Source organism: Amphiura filiformis, chromosome 20 (genome assembly GCF_039555335.1).
Source record: "Amphiura filiformis chromosome 20, Afil_fr2py, whole genome shotgun sequence".
NCBI lineage: Eukaryota > Metazoa > Echinodermata > Ophiuroidea > Amphilepidida > Amphiuridae > Amphiura > Amphiura filiformis.
In genome coordinates this window covers 43,548,162-43,565,795 of record NC_092647.1, presented here as the reverse complement: position 1 = coordinate 43,565,795, position 17,634 = coordinate 43,548,162, and the positions used below count along the sequence as shown (strand labels likewise).

Genomic DNA, 17,634 nt, shown 5'->3' with positions numbered 1-17,634 from the left:
ACCAAGTTTTCAAAAATGTTTTTGGAATGTTGTTAAAACGTTTTTATACCCTTTATATAACCCGACATTTAAATGTTTTCTGTAAAACATTTGTGTTTGCCGTGCAGTAAATTACCAACAAATGTTATTTAATGTTATGAAAACGTTTTATACCATAATGTACCCTTTATATAACCCGACATTTAAACGTTTTCTGACAACCTTTTATAACCTTTTGCGAATGATGTCGAAAACGTCTTGTGTTTGCTGGGTAAGTACTGCAGATTTGGAAACAAAATCTGCAGCCAATAATGGGATCAGGACATCACGTGAAACATTTAGGGCAATGATGTATATGGTCGGGTTTAGGGTTTTGATTTAGGGTTAGGGTTAAAATGATATAATACAGCTCAATGAAATAAAAATGTGTTTTTGGTAACGATTACGGTTCCAGAATATGTTTAAAGTTATCAGGTTATGATAAGATACAGATGAAATAGGTTTGTTGGCACGTAATGTGTCTACCAATATAGAGGTACACTATACTAATTCCCTTCCCAACTCTACTTTTTTACATATTCCGACGTTACCACTCGTCCTTTTCCACTCAGCTCAAGAAAAACAGATTCAGCACGTGTTTTATCAGCTGTTTCCCAACACTGGCTACATTTAAAGACATTATCAAAGACACTATTCGACATTTCTACATCATGAAATGACATAAAGTATTTAAATAATTTGTGTCCTTTTTGATATGCGGATGAATAGGCAACGATAGGCAGACCCACTCCAGCCGAGGAGGTGTTAGTGACCTCTTTTTCTGCCCTGTTGTAGAAGCATCTTGTTCTGTGTGTTGGGCTCTCTTCACAAGCATCCAAGTGCTTGCAATTCCTGGATAAGCTAATGTTGCAGGTATTACAGCTTCTGTCTGGGCGTTCCATTATTGCTTTCACTCTGGGACTGTCAGATCTGGCAAATGAATCAAACACGATGAGAATCTTAGATTAAAAGGGCATTTCGTGACCCATAGCCTAACTAGAGTTAGGTTTTTAATACAACACATCTGTCAATAAAGTGGAGCAGTGGAGCCTGTTTTCCTGCACATGCTGGAGAAGGAGTTTTGTGTTTGGAGAACTGTGCAAGGAGTTAAGTGTTTGGAGAATTGCACAAGGAGTTAATTAAGTGTTTGGAGAAAGCAGCACCATATCTGTGCGAGGATTTTACACGCAAGGATATATAAATGCAAGTGTACAATGGCATTCGCTGATTTTCCGCAGGACAAAGTGAATAAGGATATATATATATCAGCCGTTCAAAACATTGCAAGAACTCTATGATCACCAAAAAGACTGCTTCTTAAAATACTGTTTAGTTAAAATTGTGTGAATTTTAAGATTGTGTGATTATATTGTATGTGCAATTGTTGTTATGTACACATATATTTTACTTTCACTTAAAGACTTAGATTTTGTTAACTTAATCAAACAGAGTATTGTTGTTGTGCATTGGTGTGAATTTGGGTAAAAGGTGATTTTTGGCCTTGAGTCATTAAGACTCGTAACAAGTGTTATTTTCAGAACTTGAGTGTACGACGGACGCTCTGCCCTCTAATCATAGCATGAATCATGTGAATACTAATAGTGGTTGTCTAAGAGAAAAGAGCATGCTTGACCGAGATAGAAAATAGAGCAATTCCAAATTATATTCGCACTTACTTAGAGACTTTGGATTTCAGCAATGACGTTAGTCGAGAATCGGCTTCAGTCCTGTTGCAGCTCTCATCCTCATCACTCGCACATTGTTCATCAGATTTATGTTCATCAAAGCAGGAAGCTGACGCTGCATCTTCACGTTCCTCTGTTGCCACGGCGTCCATAACGTCCATACATTTGCTACTGAGAGCAAAATTTTGAAACGAATAGCAGGAAGGTAAATAGATGGATTGGATGACTTATACTAAGAGCTGCCTGGCCAAGGGCCTGGTAACATATGCGATGTTAGATATAGAGTATTATTCCACGTGAATCTAAAGAGTTAGGACCTATAGTATTATGTTCATAAAAGTCTTCGTCAATCACGTACATAAAAGGTATTTGGTTGAACAAACTCGGTTTTTTGTAGCTCGGCGAGCTTCTGTGCAAGTTATTCTGCTTAAAATCCCGGGCTCATTAGGTATCACGATTTATACTATAAATGCTGATATTCCAAATTAACTTAGAACACAGAAACCCATGATGATAATTGGACTTTGACCGTTGTCATGCGGTCAACATAGATAATAAAATAATAATATAAATAGACAGAAATACGATACGTATAATCGTGATTGCACTTGACTTGATAGTTTACTCATACACACAGCAAAATAATCAGCTTGTTAACATCAAGGTATTTGCATAGCTGGTCACCGATGAAGTACCTTAACGTACTACATGTATATCTTTCTAAACATGATAAAGATGAGCATCCCTTTTTGACAAAAAAAACGGCGATGCCGACATATGATGAAAATGGCACCCTTTTCGAAACCTATTTTGACGCGGGTGCGTAGAAAGTCCAATATAGCGAGTGACATTCTCCAAGGTCACAACAATTTTGGGAAAACTTTCCGACAAAAGTTTTAAACAGATGATATGTGTATATAATTATTATAATTATGATGTTCAACATTAACACATTATAATTATAGTTTTACTCGATGATACATGTACTTCACAAGGACATTTCTTTTGGTGAGATATAAAACAAACGGCATTCGAGAGTTAAGACTGCGCCCTTGACGTTGAGGTAAGCATCATGTTACAACAGTATTTTCTAATCGCCAAAGAGGGCGCTTTTCACTTGCACAATTTTTTTTTAGACTGACTGTATATTTTTTTGTTTATAGTAAACCCAAGCCTAACCGATCTTTTTATTAAAGGTAAAATGTGACAGAATCCAATATATTTTGTCGACACACAGGACATGTTTTTTCTTTTGACCCCCTTATTTTATCAGCGCAACTGTGACACAAACAGAGATGTTTGCAGGGTATAATCACGACATTACGTTCATTTTCTTGACAAACTATACAAGTCAATTTATCAATAACTTCAATATGTTTCTTTTCCAGATATCGCAGTTCTTCAGAAATTCTATCACTTTCTTCTCTTGCGTTAGTTTCTCGCGTATGCGCTGTTGTATTTCTTTGTTATATTTTGTTTGCTGCTCATTTCTACGAGAAAGTTCCTTCTGAAGGTACATAATCCACTGTTTTGATTCATATTGAAATTCATTCCAGTTTACGCGTTCTTCAGCGTGATGACATGCAAGGTCATTCATAGACTCCATCTGTTTTTTCGCTCCTAGTATCAATAATTTACACCGACAATCCAACTTAGAATGTATAATAATAACAATAGACCTAAATACTGAACACAAATCTCTATCCAGTATTTTTCTCGATCTGAGTAATTAAACCATCATCATCATTTTCCAGACCATTGTTTATATCTGTATCATGTCTTATGCGACGCTCTATGATTTCCCTTGGAAGGTACCTGTATTTTATTATACGTCTTCTAGGCATCTTACTTTATAGGAGCTTTCAAGTCGCACATCTGACAATATCAAGTTATCGAACAACAAAGCCTCAGTTTGCCCAACTCTGTAGTATGCGTGACACAGCCTAGAGTCACAGAGTGAAAATATATTTATATCTCGAGGAGAGTGTCAAATATGGAACATGAGTATTGTTTAATAATACCCTCGATAGTCCTTAGGACAATAGATGTGCTGTATTAATCTCATTAGCTCACCAAGTGGTCACTTTAGCTGGAACATGAAATCAGCAAGGTCGCCCGAAGTATGCACATGTATCCAGAACATGCACTCTATCCTTTACTGTAGACGTACTAGTGACTAGTTTTGGCCTATCTGTCACGAATCACGCAATAACCTGAATCTACCTAATGAACATAATAAGCATCAGTCACAAACCCTTGAAAGGTTCTTTCTAGGGGCTAGTCTGTGGACCAATGCAGTGCAAAAACACGGATTACACACGTAGCCACGAAATTGCCGTAATTATGCAGTAGACGCTAAATCCCGGCTATTTCCGAAGGATCATCTGGACTGTTCTGCAATTTTCACGCGATGCAAATGAGCGTCCATAGTCCGTCTAGTTGCCCGTGTTCGTTAATACATAGACCTATGGTTAATACCGTACCAACCACTGTGGTACCACACGATACCTCACTCAGACCCTAATACCGCACTGACCCCGTATTCAATTACCTTCCGGTGCAAATCCCGGGGTAAAATTACATTTCTGGTATTCATTTCTGAATTGAACATGGGCAAATTTCAGCGTTTGAAGGAACGCGTTTTGACAGTATTTGCCGGCGGAAAAAATATTTATCAACGGAAACGTTTACAATATAATCACAAAGTAGAACAAAATAGACAATTTTACTGCACAGTAGTCTCTTGTTATTTACCGCCTCGCGCTTTTGCATTCAAATGTACAGGAAGACTACCGCTGTGTAGGTCACTTCGAGACTTACTGTCTGCAAGCTAGTATTATGGCAACGCGGAGGTGGTCACGTGCGTATTTATAAATACGTATTTATAAAATATATAGTCGAACCATACGTTTTGGGGAGATATAAATACACATTTTTTGTTCTTATTAACCAAACCAAACCGATCCTTTTGTTATAAGTAAAATGTGACAGAATCCGATATATTTTGTCGACACACCGGACATGTTTTTTCTTTTGATCCCCTTATTTTGTCAGTACAACTTTGGCACAAAGAAAGATGCTTGCATGGCAAAATCACGACATTACGTTCATTTTCTTGACAAACTATACATGTCAATTTATCAATAACTTCAATATGTTTCTTTTCCAGACATCGCAGTTCTTCGGAAATTCTACCACTTTCTTCTCTTGCGTCAGTTTCGTCGCGTATGCGCTGTTGTATTTCTTTGCTATACTTTGTTTGCTGCTCATTTCTACGAGAAAGTTCCTTCTGAAGGTACATAATCCACTGTTTTGATTCATATTGAAATTCATTCCAGTTTACGCGTTCTTCAGCGTGATGACATGCAAGGTCATTCATAGACTCCATCTGTTTTTTCGCTCCTAGTATCAATAATGACATAGAAGCCGTTATAAGAACACATGACAAAAGCGAAATGTGTAGAGAGATCATTAATGTAGAGGCAGGTAACCAAAATATGTTTAATATTGGTTCTAAAAGTATTGACACGGAGTATGTAATGACTTCTGCAATTAATATGTAAACTGCCTCTGAAATCAATGAAAACAACTGTAAATATCCTTCGACACACATTATAATTGAAGATACAATACCCTTAGTCAACATCATCATCTCGTATATTAACATCACCATTCTTGATATCAACAGGAGCATGTCAAATGTGAAATCAACAAGTATAAGAAGTATTTCGTCGCATACATATGGTAGGTGTATTAGCAGTATCAATAAGAAATTTATTAGTGGTAGAATGAAACGAAAATATGCTTCTTTCAATATGTAATAAATAAAATACATGAAGGTACACAAGAAAGCTCCGCTAATTGTCTTCTCCTCAAGAAGAAATCCATAGCATCTGAACATAGCTATGAAGCTTATGAGAAGCACAATGTACTTAAATTCCACACCGAAAGTCCAGCTTGTTATGTATAAAAATAGCAATAGAAGTGAATAAACGACACAGATATCCTCCTCTTTCTCGCCGATTGCATCATCGTTATCCAAATCATTGTTTTTATCCCCCTCTTGTCTTGTGCGACGCTCCAGAATATTTTTTGGAAGATACCGGTATTTAACTATGCGTCTTCTAGGCATCTTTAAGCTTACCACATCTGTTATTATTACCACACTGTTTAAGAGCAATATCTATGCTCCAGCACATAATCATAGGAAAACATTTGCACTGCGGATCACGCAATAACCTATATGCATACTGTCATTGACACTGTCAGTGAGAGTCTATAGTGATAGAAACAGATGGTAACATATCAGTTTGCTGTGACGTGTTTATACGTTACACAGACACGAGATTAACAATTATAAATTGCAGTTACATATAACATCAAGCTTAGGCCACATAAAATTAATGTAATGTTTTGATTCTCATCCGGAGAATTTTTCTTTTCAATACTAAATTAACATGGTTAATAGAAACAGAAATATACGTATAGGGTACAAGACAAAGAAATTTTAAAATTGGTCGAATGAAATCTTTTATATTAACCCCCTTTCCTTAATTATCAACTCGTCAGTAATTTATGTACTCGGAAGTTTGACCAAGTGTATGGACAGTTTAGCGCACAAAAATGAACAACGCAAATATATGATAAGGCGTGTAAACACAAATGGTTCATCAGTAGCGTAGCCAGTGCGGGTGGGGGTGGAGTGGGGAATGGTTTGGGGGAAGGGTGGCAGAGTACCCCTTGTCGAAAAATGAAGGAGAAAAGTGTCCCTCCGACAAAAATGAAAGAGAAAATTGGGAAGGCAAAGGAAAGGGGCAGGGAGCCCGCTTTCCACCAAAATTCATCCAGATCATGGGCCAAAATAGTGCAATATACAAAAATGTTGGAGCGTTTAACAATATGATAAATCCATTGTACTGATCAGGGGCGTACCATGCTCCGAGCCAACATGACTTCACTGGGACAAATGCGCCCGCAAAAATTTGAACGAATATAATTTTCTTGCATAAGGATTCCATCACTTGAAAGACTTAAATTAACAGTAAATTGGGTAAAATATCGAATTGGTTCAAACATATCCAAAAAGTATTTTCTAAAATTATTTCCAAAAATAACTGGACTATGCGCAGAATCCCTTCGATAAAAATAACTCAAATTTTTGTTTTTTCATAAAGACCACAGCGATGATATAGCGAAAAACAACAATAACACAAACAGGCCCATGATATTTATATACAACAGCTTGCAAAATTCATGTATCGATACCATCACAAATTAAGCTATACCATCACGGGGATCCTTTTTTCAAAATATGCTGGGCATCAAAAACACTATGACATTCGCCAATCTTCAGATATTCATACATGATATAGACCCAACAAACACAAAACGTTTTCTACATCATTCGCAAAAGGTTATAAAAGGTTGTCAGAACACGTTTAAATGTCGGGTTATATAAAGGGTATATTAAGAGTATAAAACGTTTTCATAACCTTAAAAAACATTTTTTGATAATCTACTGTACTGCTCAGCAAACAAAAATGTTTTACAGAAAACGTGTAAATGTCGGGTTATAATAAAGGGTATAAAAACGTTTTAATAACATTCCAAAAACATTCTTGAAAACTTGATACAAAACATTCTAAACAAAATGTTATTTTGGGGTTGAAAAAATTTTGCAAAAATGTTTGCCCAAAATATTTACAATAACGTGTTAAAAACGTTTTCATGACCTTTATATAACCCGACATTTAAATGTTATTAAAAGGTTTTGAAAAAACATTTTAAGAACATTTCTGTGTTTGCTGGGTTCAAATATTTTAACATAATGTTATTTAAGTATTGACACAATATTTGGCAAAAATGTTTGCAAAAATAGTTTACAATAACATTTTTTAAAAAACGTTATCATGACCTTTATATAACCCGACATTTTAATGTTATTAAAACGTTTTTACCTAAACCAAATGCCAGAATATAACTTTTTAAAAACGTTTTTAAAACGTTTTTGTGTTTGCTGGGTATAGAACCAAATTAGCATCAATGCTTGGTCGATCCTTATTATTCATGAAATATCAATTAATTACCTATTGTTAATTATTAAACATTTAATCTTTACATGACTGTAATGCATTGTCCAGTACAATAATACCATTACTTCTGATTAATTAATTGATAGTTCATAAATAACAAGCATCGAAACAGCATCAACGGTCGTTCCAAAGATCGAACCAATTTGGCTCTGGGGTCTTGTCAAAAATAGTCTTTCTCTTGCCACATTCAAACACAATAATAAAAAAATCATTATGTTGATGATTTATTGAAGGCATAGTTTTGTCATATTTGTGGAGGGCTCACTTCATTATAACGTTTTGTATAAAGTACTGAAAAGTATTCGTCCATTATAGCAGAGGTGCTACTGGGGCCTTGAAGTTGGGCACCCAAAAAGAGAGGGGGGCAAGATATTTTGGTAAGCTATTTGGGAATCGTGCTATAATTAGTACTGGGTTATACAACCATGATGTGTCAGATTCCTTAGGGCTCAGGCTTATTTGATGCAGGATGATCTCCTGAGCATTTTGACACCTTTTTTACTGAAATCGGCCAAAAAATGAGAAGGTGCCGGCCAAAAACTTATTTGGACAGGGGGGACTGCGGGGGGTCTGAAAATTGTCATTTTGCATCAAAAATGTTATTATATGCCTTATTCTATTGATATTGGTGTTGTTTTATATGTTATTGGTGCCAAGGAATCCATTTTTGAAAGTTGTGTAAGATTCGGGGCATCCGTATTCTTGTAAACTACCGTTTTATGTCAAAATTAGGGTATGAGGGCGCTTTGCTCTTAGCACGCGCACGCTCTTTCAACTGTAAAATTTAGTGTCGTAAGTATGAAGATAATCATAAGTGGCACCTGTTCAAGAAATTTGAACTTTTTACATGATACGGTTTGACTTTAACACCCATTTGCACATTTCATGGAACGCTGTCATTGAAATGTATAGGGGTCAACGCACTTTCATACCGTGTACATTTCAATGGAGGGCTTCATGAAATTACAAAAAATGGTGCCACAGTCAAACGAAAAAAAGCTTAACGCCCAAATTTCTTGTGAAGGTTCCACCTATGATTATCTTTATAGTTATGTCAACAAAAATTTCAATTGGAAGAGCGAATTTGAATTTAATGCAAAGCGCCCTCATACCCTAATTTTGACATAAAATGTCCGTTTCCAAGAACATGGATGCTCCAAATCTTATACAACTTTAAAAAAATGGATTCTTTGGCACCAATAACATATAAAACAACACCAATATCAATAGAATAAGGTATAGAATAATATTTTTGTTTTAAAATGACAATTTTCAGACCCCCCTCAGACCCCCCTGTCCGAATAAGTTTTTTGGCCGGCACCTTCTCATTTTCAGTAAAAAAGGTGTCAAAATGCTCAGGAGATCATCCTGCATCAAATAAGCTTGAGCCCTAAGGAATCTGACACATCACCCTTTTTTTACCCCTCTATAACCGACCCCTACTTATTGCACATCCCTAGTAAAAGTCCTTGACAGTGTATTTTAACACTATGTGTGGGCGGTATTCAATTATCTGAAATTACAACTGTCAAGTTGATGAACCCAAATTTGATGGCCCAGTTAACATCAGACGACGCTTTCTGGCTTTGTCTTAATGCATAATAGTCATCGTAACCAGAGTACACTAAATATGACCAGAAATATCTTTGACCGATACGTACAGAACCGTGACATCTAAAGAAGAGATTTTATTGCGATGTACTTTCATTCACTGCATTTTAGCGGAAAAGAAAATCAGTCTCGCTTTTGATGCGTTAATACGCTAACACTCCGGGCTAACACTGTATACGAGTACATTGTGTTCATATCACAAGACCAAAGGAACAAAATTGATCATCGTTTAACTTTTGGAACTTGGATTGTATATTCTTTCATCGACACTTTCTTCCGTCATCTTCACCTATAAGACTGAATTACACCACACCACCACACCTCAAAGTTTTGACCAACGACAGAGGTGTTTAGCAAAACGTTGTGAATTCAATAAAAATAAAGTTTTTTGCAAGACGTTTCAACAAACTTTCTCGATATGGCAGACCAGTTTCAAGCATTAGGTAACTCTTTATGGTCCGAAAACATAACTAATAATTCTTCTTCAAGTAATGTATCAGCAGAAAACTTGTATACCTATGGAGAGCGAATTGCTGTCGCTACCCTATGGGCTTCTATCGCCGTGTTAGGAATGACTGGGAACTCAATGGTTGTAATCGCTGTGCTATTGTCGCGAAAGCTTCGAACTACTACAAATGTGTTCGTTGTCAACTTAGCCGTTGCTGATTTTCTGACAAGCTTCTTTCTGACTTGGAGCGTCGTTGCACTACTTGGGAAAGATGGATGGCCGATACCAAAAGCAAAATGGTTATGTACCGCAGGAGGATTCATGATATTTCTCTGTACTGGTGTAAGTCTCTACAATCTTGCAGCTATAGCTTTGAACAGGTTGGTCCTCATCACCCAACCATTTGAAACATACAGGAAGATATACACACCCATCAATATTGTGTTAATGGCTGCTCTTATTTGGATCATCCCAGTCACTATTTTCATTTCGTTGCCTCTTGCTGGTATTGGTGGATTCGGTTACGATAAACATCATTACACATGCAGTGATCTTGACCATCATCCGAAAAATGAAATTTTCCAACTCGCTCAGACCCTTCTCTTCTACCCTGTTCCCCTCATCACCATCGTGTTTAGCTACGTGTTTGTGTTCCGGCACATGAAGCGACACTTTCGCCAACAAAGAATGGCCGAACTTTCGGATCAGACCGCAGCTTTCTCTTCATCAAATGTATCCAGCAAGTCAGGAAGCTTTGTTACAAACATCACTACAGTTTCAGAAGATTTAGATATTGAGAAGTCATCACCGGGGTCATCACCAAAATGCAACACCACTCCTGCGTCTTCTTCGCGTCGATCTCAACGCATCGATGAACTGGAAGTTGAGATCACCAAGAATCTATTTCTGGTGGTGTGCGCTTTCTTTCTATTTTTCTCGCCATACTGCATCGCCCTCTTTATCCCAGGTAGTAACTATCTACTGTTGTTTTGGGGACCAGCATTCTTGCTAATTCGACGATAAACCCTGTGATTTATTGGAGGAGACACCCACAATTTAAAGTTGTGCTTGTGCTTATGTTGCGATGTCGATATGCGGATATTCCAGAACCGTCAGAGATACTGAAAAGACTTCTTTCCAAACATTCATAAATGTACCATAATGTTAATATCGGGCATACCCAATTGAAGACAATTCAATAATTATGCTTAGGCCTGTAACACCTGTAAAATATACACATAAGTAAAATAACCTAATAGACGGTGGTTTTTATTAACCCGGGAATTATGTAGACTTATTTTATTATATGACACTTGGATTTGTCAAAATTTTGTTATTCAACCTATATGCCCTTTAGCGATCACTCAACCCTGCCTCAGTGGCGTACGTAGCATGAGTCATCCTATGGTGGTGGTGGTGGGGTGGGGGCGGAGGGCACCGACCATAAGGGGTGGGGCACAAGTCGTTTTAGGCAATTTTCCTATTAACCCATAATATGCGCAAGGACGTTTTCTTTAATTTGAGATATCAGTGACAAGAGCAGTGACGGCAAATCATGGAGAAATAATAAGTTATGTAAACGCAAACATGGTAAAGCGATGGAAGGCACTGATTCAAAAGTCACAATTTTCGCTTATGTCCACGTTTATCCATACTTTCCCATACATGCACTCTTTGAGTAAGGCTTGTTGTTGTGTAGAAAATAGAAATCAATTTGGTCATGCTTCGATGATCTACATTTAGTTTACTAAATATATATCATAATGTGTCAAAAGTGTTTTACGGTTGGGTGTTTGAATTGATATGCACAACTGATATGGAATATAAAAGATATAAATTCACAACACAAGTTTCAACTTTCACCCGATTACGACTTGTTTGTTTTGTTGTTGTTGTTGTTGTTTTCGGCTTTGACCTATTTACTTTAACTTTTCCTTTGTTAAAATTTTTATCCAAGCAGAAGAATATGAACCAATGTTAGCAAAATAGGTGCAGTGAACTTTACCATACTAGTTTAAGTTATCGAAATATTTAAAAATAACATTGAACTTGTAGTAAGACAGACATGAACAAGCAGTTTCTGGCAATTAGCCCAACCAGTACCAAAACGAACACCACAATAGCCTACTATCATGACTATATTAGGCAGATAAATCCCAGGTAAAAACTACTGCTGCAATTTCTTACCAGAACCAAACTTGGCACATATGCTACTTGGGATAATACATACAAAATAAGCCCATGGGCCAACTCAATTTTTCCTTAAATCCAAGATGGCACCCAAAATCACCAAGTGTACACGAAATCATTATTAAAAAAAATTATATTTGGCATCTTTATGTGAAGCAAAAATGCCTCAATATTCGCCTAAAATCCAGATGTAAACAAAATCCACAAAGCTATATATTAATTTTAGTCAATACACAAGTGGAAAAGAAGTGAGTTTGCTGTTGGCAGAATAACATGAGAGACTGCAGACCAGGCCCGTACGCAGGGGCGGTGGGGATGGGGGTGGGGGTGCGCAGGGGTGCGTCGCACCCCACGGTTTTTTTGTCAAAAAATGTCCAAATTTTGGAAAAAAGTCCACTTTTCACAAAAATTGCCCCCCCCCTTTGGGAAAAAGGTCCACTTTTTCAAAATCAGCACCCCCCCCAAACAAAATCCTGCGTACGGGCCTGCTGCAGAATCTACATGTAGATGTTGGTCGTCATTGTGCTTCAAAAGGAGGTTCATTTTAACCAGTTCGCAAAGCCAATAATGCGCTATTTTAATACAGAAACGAATGAGATTTTGAGAGACTTGCTGGAGTCTGGTTTATAAAACAACACATCTGTCAAATAAAGTGAAACAGTGCAGAAAGAAACCTGTTTCCTGGGGGAGTTTAAAGAGTTTGGAGAACTGCGCAAGCAGTAAAGAGAACTGCGCAAGGAGTTACATGTTTGGAAAACGGCGCAAGGAGTTAAGTGCTAGGAGAACGGCACAACGAGTTAAGTGTTAGGAGATCGGCGTAAGGGGTTAAGTGTTTGGAGAACTACGCAAGGAGTGTTTGGAGAACTCCGCAAGGAGTTTAGTAATTGGAGAAAGCAGCACTTCTGTGTGAGGATTTTATACGCAAGGATATATAAATGCAAGTGTACGGTGGACTTCGCTTATTTTCGCAGGACAGGTGAACAGCAGGGTATATATCAGCCGTCAAGAACAAGATAATCATCAAGATTCGTTGTCCCGACCATTAACTAGAGATAAAGGAAATTTTATTCCTAACTTTTACCCCTCTACCCTCCCAACAAATGTATGAAAATATCAAAAAGACTATTCCCTAGATCTTTTAGCAGATTAGCAGGTTCTATTCTTTCCCGTCTCTTTTTTTTCAAAATCTCTTTACCTTCTAATTTTGGGCCCTGGGCCCAGGTTCATCTGGCCAAACGGTATTATCCGGCACTGATCTCCAGATTCAGAGTTTTTTGCTTATTCCATGTCTCAATATAAGTGGCGACTTTACTGCCCATGGCATTTCTAACACATGCAAGGTGGTGTACAAGCTGGTTCAAAAAGAAGTAAACTCATGTTTCAGGGACTGTAACTACAGATCTATAAGGAATCCGCTGTAATTGAAAATATCATTGGAAAGAGCAAATTCTAAACGTCTAAATAAAACAAAGCATTGTTGTAATATGCTCACATCAGACCAAAGTAGCTCAAAGTTATATTTTGAATAAAACCACCCAGTTTTGTCGCTGCACGCGGCTTCACTTCCCAAGTACCTAGTGTATTGATTGGTATGCAAATGTTTTTCCACCATGGTGGGATAATTCTGAATTGACACTTAATTTGGGTGTACTTTGTCTTGGGTCCAATCTCTATCATGGAAAGTTTGCTATATCTTTCTAAATATATGATTGTGTGTAACGTTATGTTCTAGATTTGGGTTTTAGCGTTTCATATTTGAAAGAACTAATGTTTAATTGCAACATTTCGAACCCACAAACCAAAACTGGGTGCTATGATGTACAAGATTGGGCTACGAGTATGCATTTTACCAAGTTAGCAATAGGTAATTGCTTCATTTTGCATATGCATGACTTTCTTTATTATACTCAAAATCGGATTTTATTATACATGTTATAAGGAAGTTGTTTACGTGCATTAGGCTCCTTCACAGCCGGTTTCTGTCGTGTATGTTTGCGAGTGACCCACAAGCAGACTGGGTTGCCAGGGACTACAGGACAAAATACCTGTTTCTGACTATAACTATTAGCAAGGTCTAGCAAGGCCCTACCAGCTATACTGATCATGGTTAATTGGAAATCTGAAAATAAACACTTATTTTGTAAACAGATGATACTCTGTGATTATTTATGGATGGAAACTTAGGAAATTGCTTTTAATGGAATAATTGATATATTAAACATACATTTTGTTTTGTCGACAATGAAAATCCATTCACAAATAAGGTTTTTAGGAACCATTTGACATTAAATACTTGGAACAATTGCTCTGTGAAAAATTATATAAATGCACCCCTGCTGATCCAAGCTACTGATAAGCTGTCAACAAGTGACCACTAATTTAACAATTATAATGAGCAATTATCTGACCAGACAGGAACCAAGCTGGGTATAAGGTGCCCAGGCACCTGCACTGTTAACTACACTGTAAATTGGCCAGAACACATGGAACGCGTTCATTAATGTAACGGTTTTTTAACACATGACACGTGTTCAACTTATTTAGAGAACACTAGTGTTAATGTAGAGAACACAGGTGTTATTACCTCAGAACACTAGTGTAACATGTTCTAATCCTTTAAACTCTGGTGTTCAAAGTTACTATCTATGAACACCTCGGACACATGAAAGAAATGTAACAGTTTTTTAACACATGACACGTGTTCAAACATTGATTTTCAGAATGCTGGTGTTCAACCTTTATTTTACATTTTCAAAATCTCATTACTCGACAATAAACAAAGTGCATGGTAGTATAAACAAGATAATGGCGGTGTTCCGAAGAATTCCGATGAAACCAGAGAGTTTTCAGCTAAGGCAAGTCCAAGGCTCGAACCCTCGCCGATCGTATCTCCGGCTGACAGCGCAACGCATTTTAATGCGATTAAAATTGCTCGGCCATAGTCACCCTCTGGTGTCTCTCCTATGCTTGTTCATCGCTGTCAACAGATATACGGGCTCCGAGTCGCTCCCAAAGTTGCCCTGAATTTCATTCTTCTCTAAATCCTTCGAATTTACTCTCACTATCATCCCATTTGTCTTGAAAAGACAGTTTGTCATAGCGTTTCCCGGAAGCGTTTCCACGTTTCATCGCCATTGTTGTTGTTCTTGTTGTTACTTATATCCCTCCTTCAAAGGAGCACCGTGTATTTCTCGCTGACACGTCGCAGCTCTCCAACGCCTCTATCTGCTCATGCGTTCCATTTTTGAACACTAGTATTCAATATAATCATTCAGAACACTTGTGACACGTCTGATCAATACTATGTGTTCTACATTATACTAAAAGAACACTAATGTGCAAGGCTTATCATATTTTCAAATACACTAGCGTTCTAAAGAGACAATTATGAACACCTCGGACGCGTCTGAGAGGCGTCACGTGTTCGGGAACATTTGCAGTGTAGGGTTATAGTTTATACCATCACTAATTGATGTTGGGAGTGACACCAGTGGGGGGGTAAATACCAGTAATTGGGGTAGATAGTTGCTTTGGTTTTATACATTTACATTTTGGTAGAGCAACTGGGCAGTTAGTAGTAAAAATTATAATCAACACATTCAGAAAATAAAAATTGAATTGAGCCAGGGAAGCCCTGGGATTGAGTAGTCAGTCTTTTTGATTATAATTGTTAAAGGTCATCTGAGCCTGAGGTGGAATAAGTATATATATATTGTTGGATTGTCAGAATGTTCAAAGTCATGTCATAAAATGTAATCACAAAGTCGTCTAAATATAGAACTCGGTGGATGTGATTTCCATTGATCCCTTTGTTTGTACAAGTATACGTGTAAATTAAGTATAAATATTAAATGTAGACCTACAATGTATTTAACACACATTTTTCAATTTAGCTTATAGTATGCCATTGGCGGTATTCGTGGTAACAACATTTCCAACCCGGTTAGTTGTGCATACACACAAAAATTACTAGCATTCCAAGTACTTGTCAATGTAAAATTATGAAACATGAATTTCATCCATGGTGTTGTCTTTATAAAGACATTTCTTGTTAAACATAATGGAAAAAGCGTGTATTGACGGATATGCAGTTGACCGTTCTGTGACACATGAACGAATATGTACAATTATTGAATCTGTTTCCAGATTATCATAATTTCGGAAAATAAATTTATATATCAAACAGTGCAATATTATATTTTGATATAGTTATTATGAACTATTTTGCAGTGATGTTTGCGCAAGAACTGCATCGCGCACCATACGAGAGATCCAACATTTATTTGCAATTGTATACATTTAACATGTTTAAGGTGGTATAACTTTGCAAAATAAAAAAAAAAATAACTGCACACTGGTAACAAAAGTTATGTATATACATGTAATAGGGGCAAGGATTCCAATTACAGACAAATGAGTCGATTAACCCTTTGGGAATAGTTTCCCGGGGGGGCACTCAACTTTGGAGGTGACGCGTATGTAGGGCTGTTATAAGACCCCCTTTTTCAGCATCGCTGTCACCCAAAGACCCCATATTTTTTACGAACGCATGCTCTGTCACCCGAAGACCCCTATTTTTCCATTTGATCTGTCACCCAAAGACCCTTACAAGTTCAATTTGAACAGCAACTTTCATTTATCACTGATTTTGTTACTTATTTTGAAAAAACAATGAAATTTGAAGCCATTTCTAACTAGTGGCGCTGTTTCGGCTCTCACCCAAAATTTTCAATTAAAAAAAAGTCCGATGTTCTCACCCAATGACCCTATATTTTTTACATTTTGCTCTCACCGAATGCCAAAAATCATGCTCTCACCCAATGACCCCATATTTTTGTACATTTTGCTCTCACCGAATGCCCCTTAGTGCGAAAGTGCCAGCCCTACACCTATATCCATTTCATATTGAAGTGCCCCCCCCCCCCGGGAATAGTTTGTTTTATAATCTTCTCTCGCGGGCAAAGATACTTATGGACATTGCACATGCACTGTAAGATAAGACACGTATTGCACAATAATGAACATAAATTAAATCCTCACTAGTCATGCTAGTATTATGATTATTTGTCATCCCTATCTCGTTACCCATGGCCGGTTAGCTCAGTTGGTTAGAGCGTCGTGCTAATAACGCGAATGTCGTGGGTTCGATCCCCATACTGGCCAGAATTACAGTTCTTTTATTGCATTATGTCTACTGGAAGAAAACAGAATGGGTCATTTGACAAAATCTTTTATTTATTTACTCTTTTGTTGTTGTTGCTATTTTGCCCATTTAAATAAAGATGACCGGATTGACAGCCTCAATCCGGGAGCCTTTAGTCACCACCCCCTCCCCTAACATATTCTCTTAAATTGGCCGATTGAAATATGCCAATCTTTTAACGATTGATGATAGGAATCAATCTTTATAGATTGAAAAATAGATTGAAATGTTTTTTTGTTTTCAACTCTCTTGTTGACCGATTTCACTATCTAATCAAGTGTTACTCCTAATGTACTGCCAAATGACATGTGTTGCATAACTATGTTTGGAAGGAAAATCAATTCTTTCTACTGAAAATTCAATCGAAAAAGATTTGCCCTTAACTTT

General features: G+C 37.2%; 2 protein-coding genes and 1 non-coding gene across 3 annotated transcripts; 2 read left to right on the top strand and 1 right to left on the bottom strand.

The window, feature by feature from the left end:
• LOC140141767 (uncharacterized) lies at nucleotides 1-3,331 on the bottom strand. Its single transcript, XM_072163635.1, has 2 exons — nucleotides 1,695-3,331; nucleotides 1-948 (listed from the first exon to the last, which is right to left on the bottom strand). The coding sequence occupies exons 1-2, from the start codon at nucleotides 1,862-1,864 to the stop codon at nucleotides 543-545; spliced, it is 576 nt and encodes a 191-aa protein (XP_072019736.1). The 5' UTR covers nucleotides 1,865-3,331; the 3' UTR covers nucleotides 1-542.
• A 6,222-nt stretch (nucleotides 3,332-9,553) lies between these two features.
• LOC140142675 (5-hydroxytryptamine receptor 1F-like) lies at nucleotides 9,554-11,251 on the top strand. The gene is given in 2 exon segments (XM_072164673.1): nucleotides 9,554-10,857; nucleotides 10,860-11,251. Coding segments are annotated over 2 exon segments (1,179 nt in total). The 5' UTR covers nucleotides 9,554-9,824; the 3' UTR covers nucleotides 11,006-11,251.
• A 5,882-nt stretch (nucleotides 11,252-17,133) lies between these two features.
• Trnai-aau (transfer RNA isoleucine (anticodon AAU)) lies at nucleotides 17,134-17,207 on the top strand. The gene has a single exon. It is a non-coding gene; the product is annotated as a tRNA-Ile (tRNA).
• Nucleotides 17,208-17,634: the final 427 nt, after the last annotated feature.

What these genes read in the sequence shown, in the direction of transcription:
- LOC140141767 (XM_072163635.1), bottom strand. Translation starts at nt 1,864, where the DNA reads ATGGACGTTATGGACGCCGTGGCAACAGAGGAACGTGAAGATGCAGCG. An exon ending in CTGAAATCCAAAGTCTCTAA is followed by an intron (nt 949 to 1,694) that starts GTAAGTGCGAAT and finishes TTCATTTGCCAG; the next exon opens with ATCTGACAGTCCCAGAGTGA.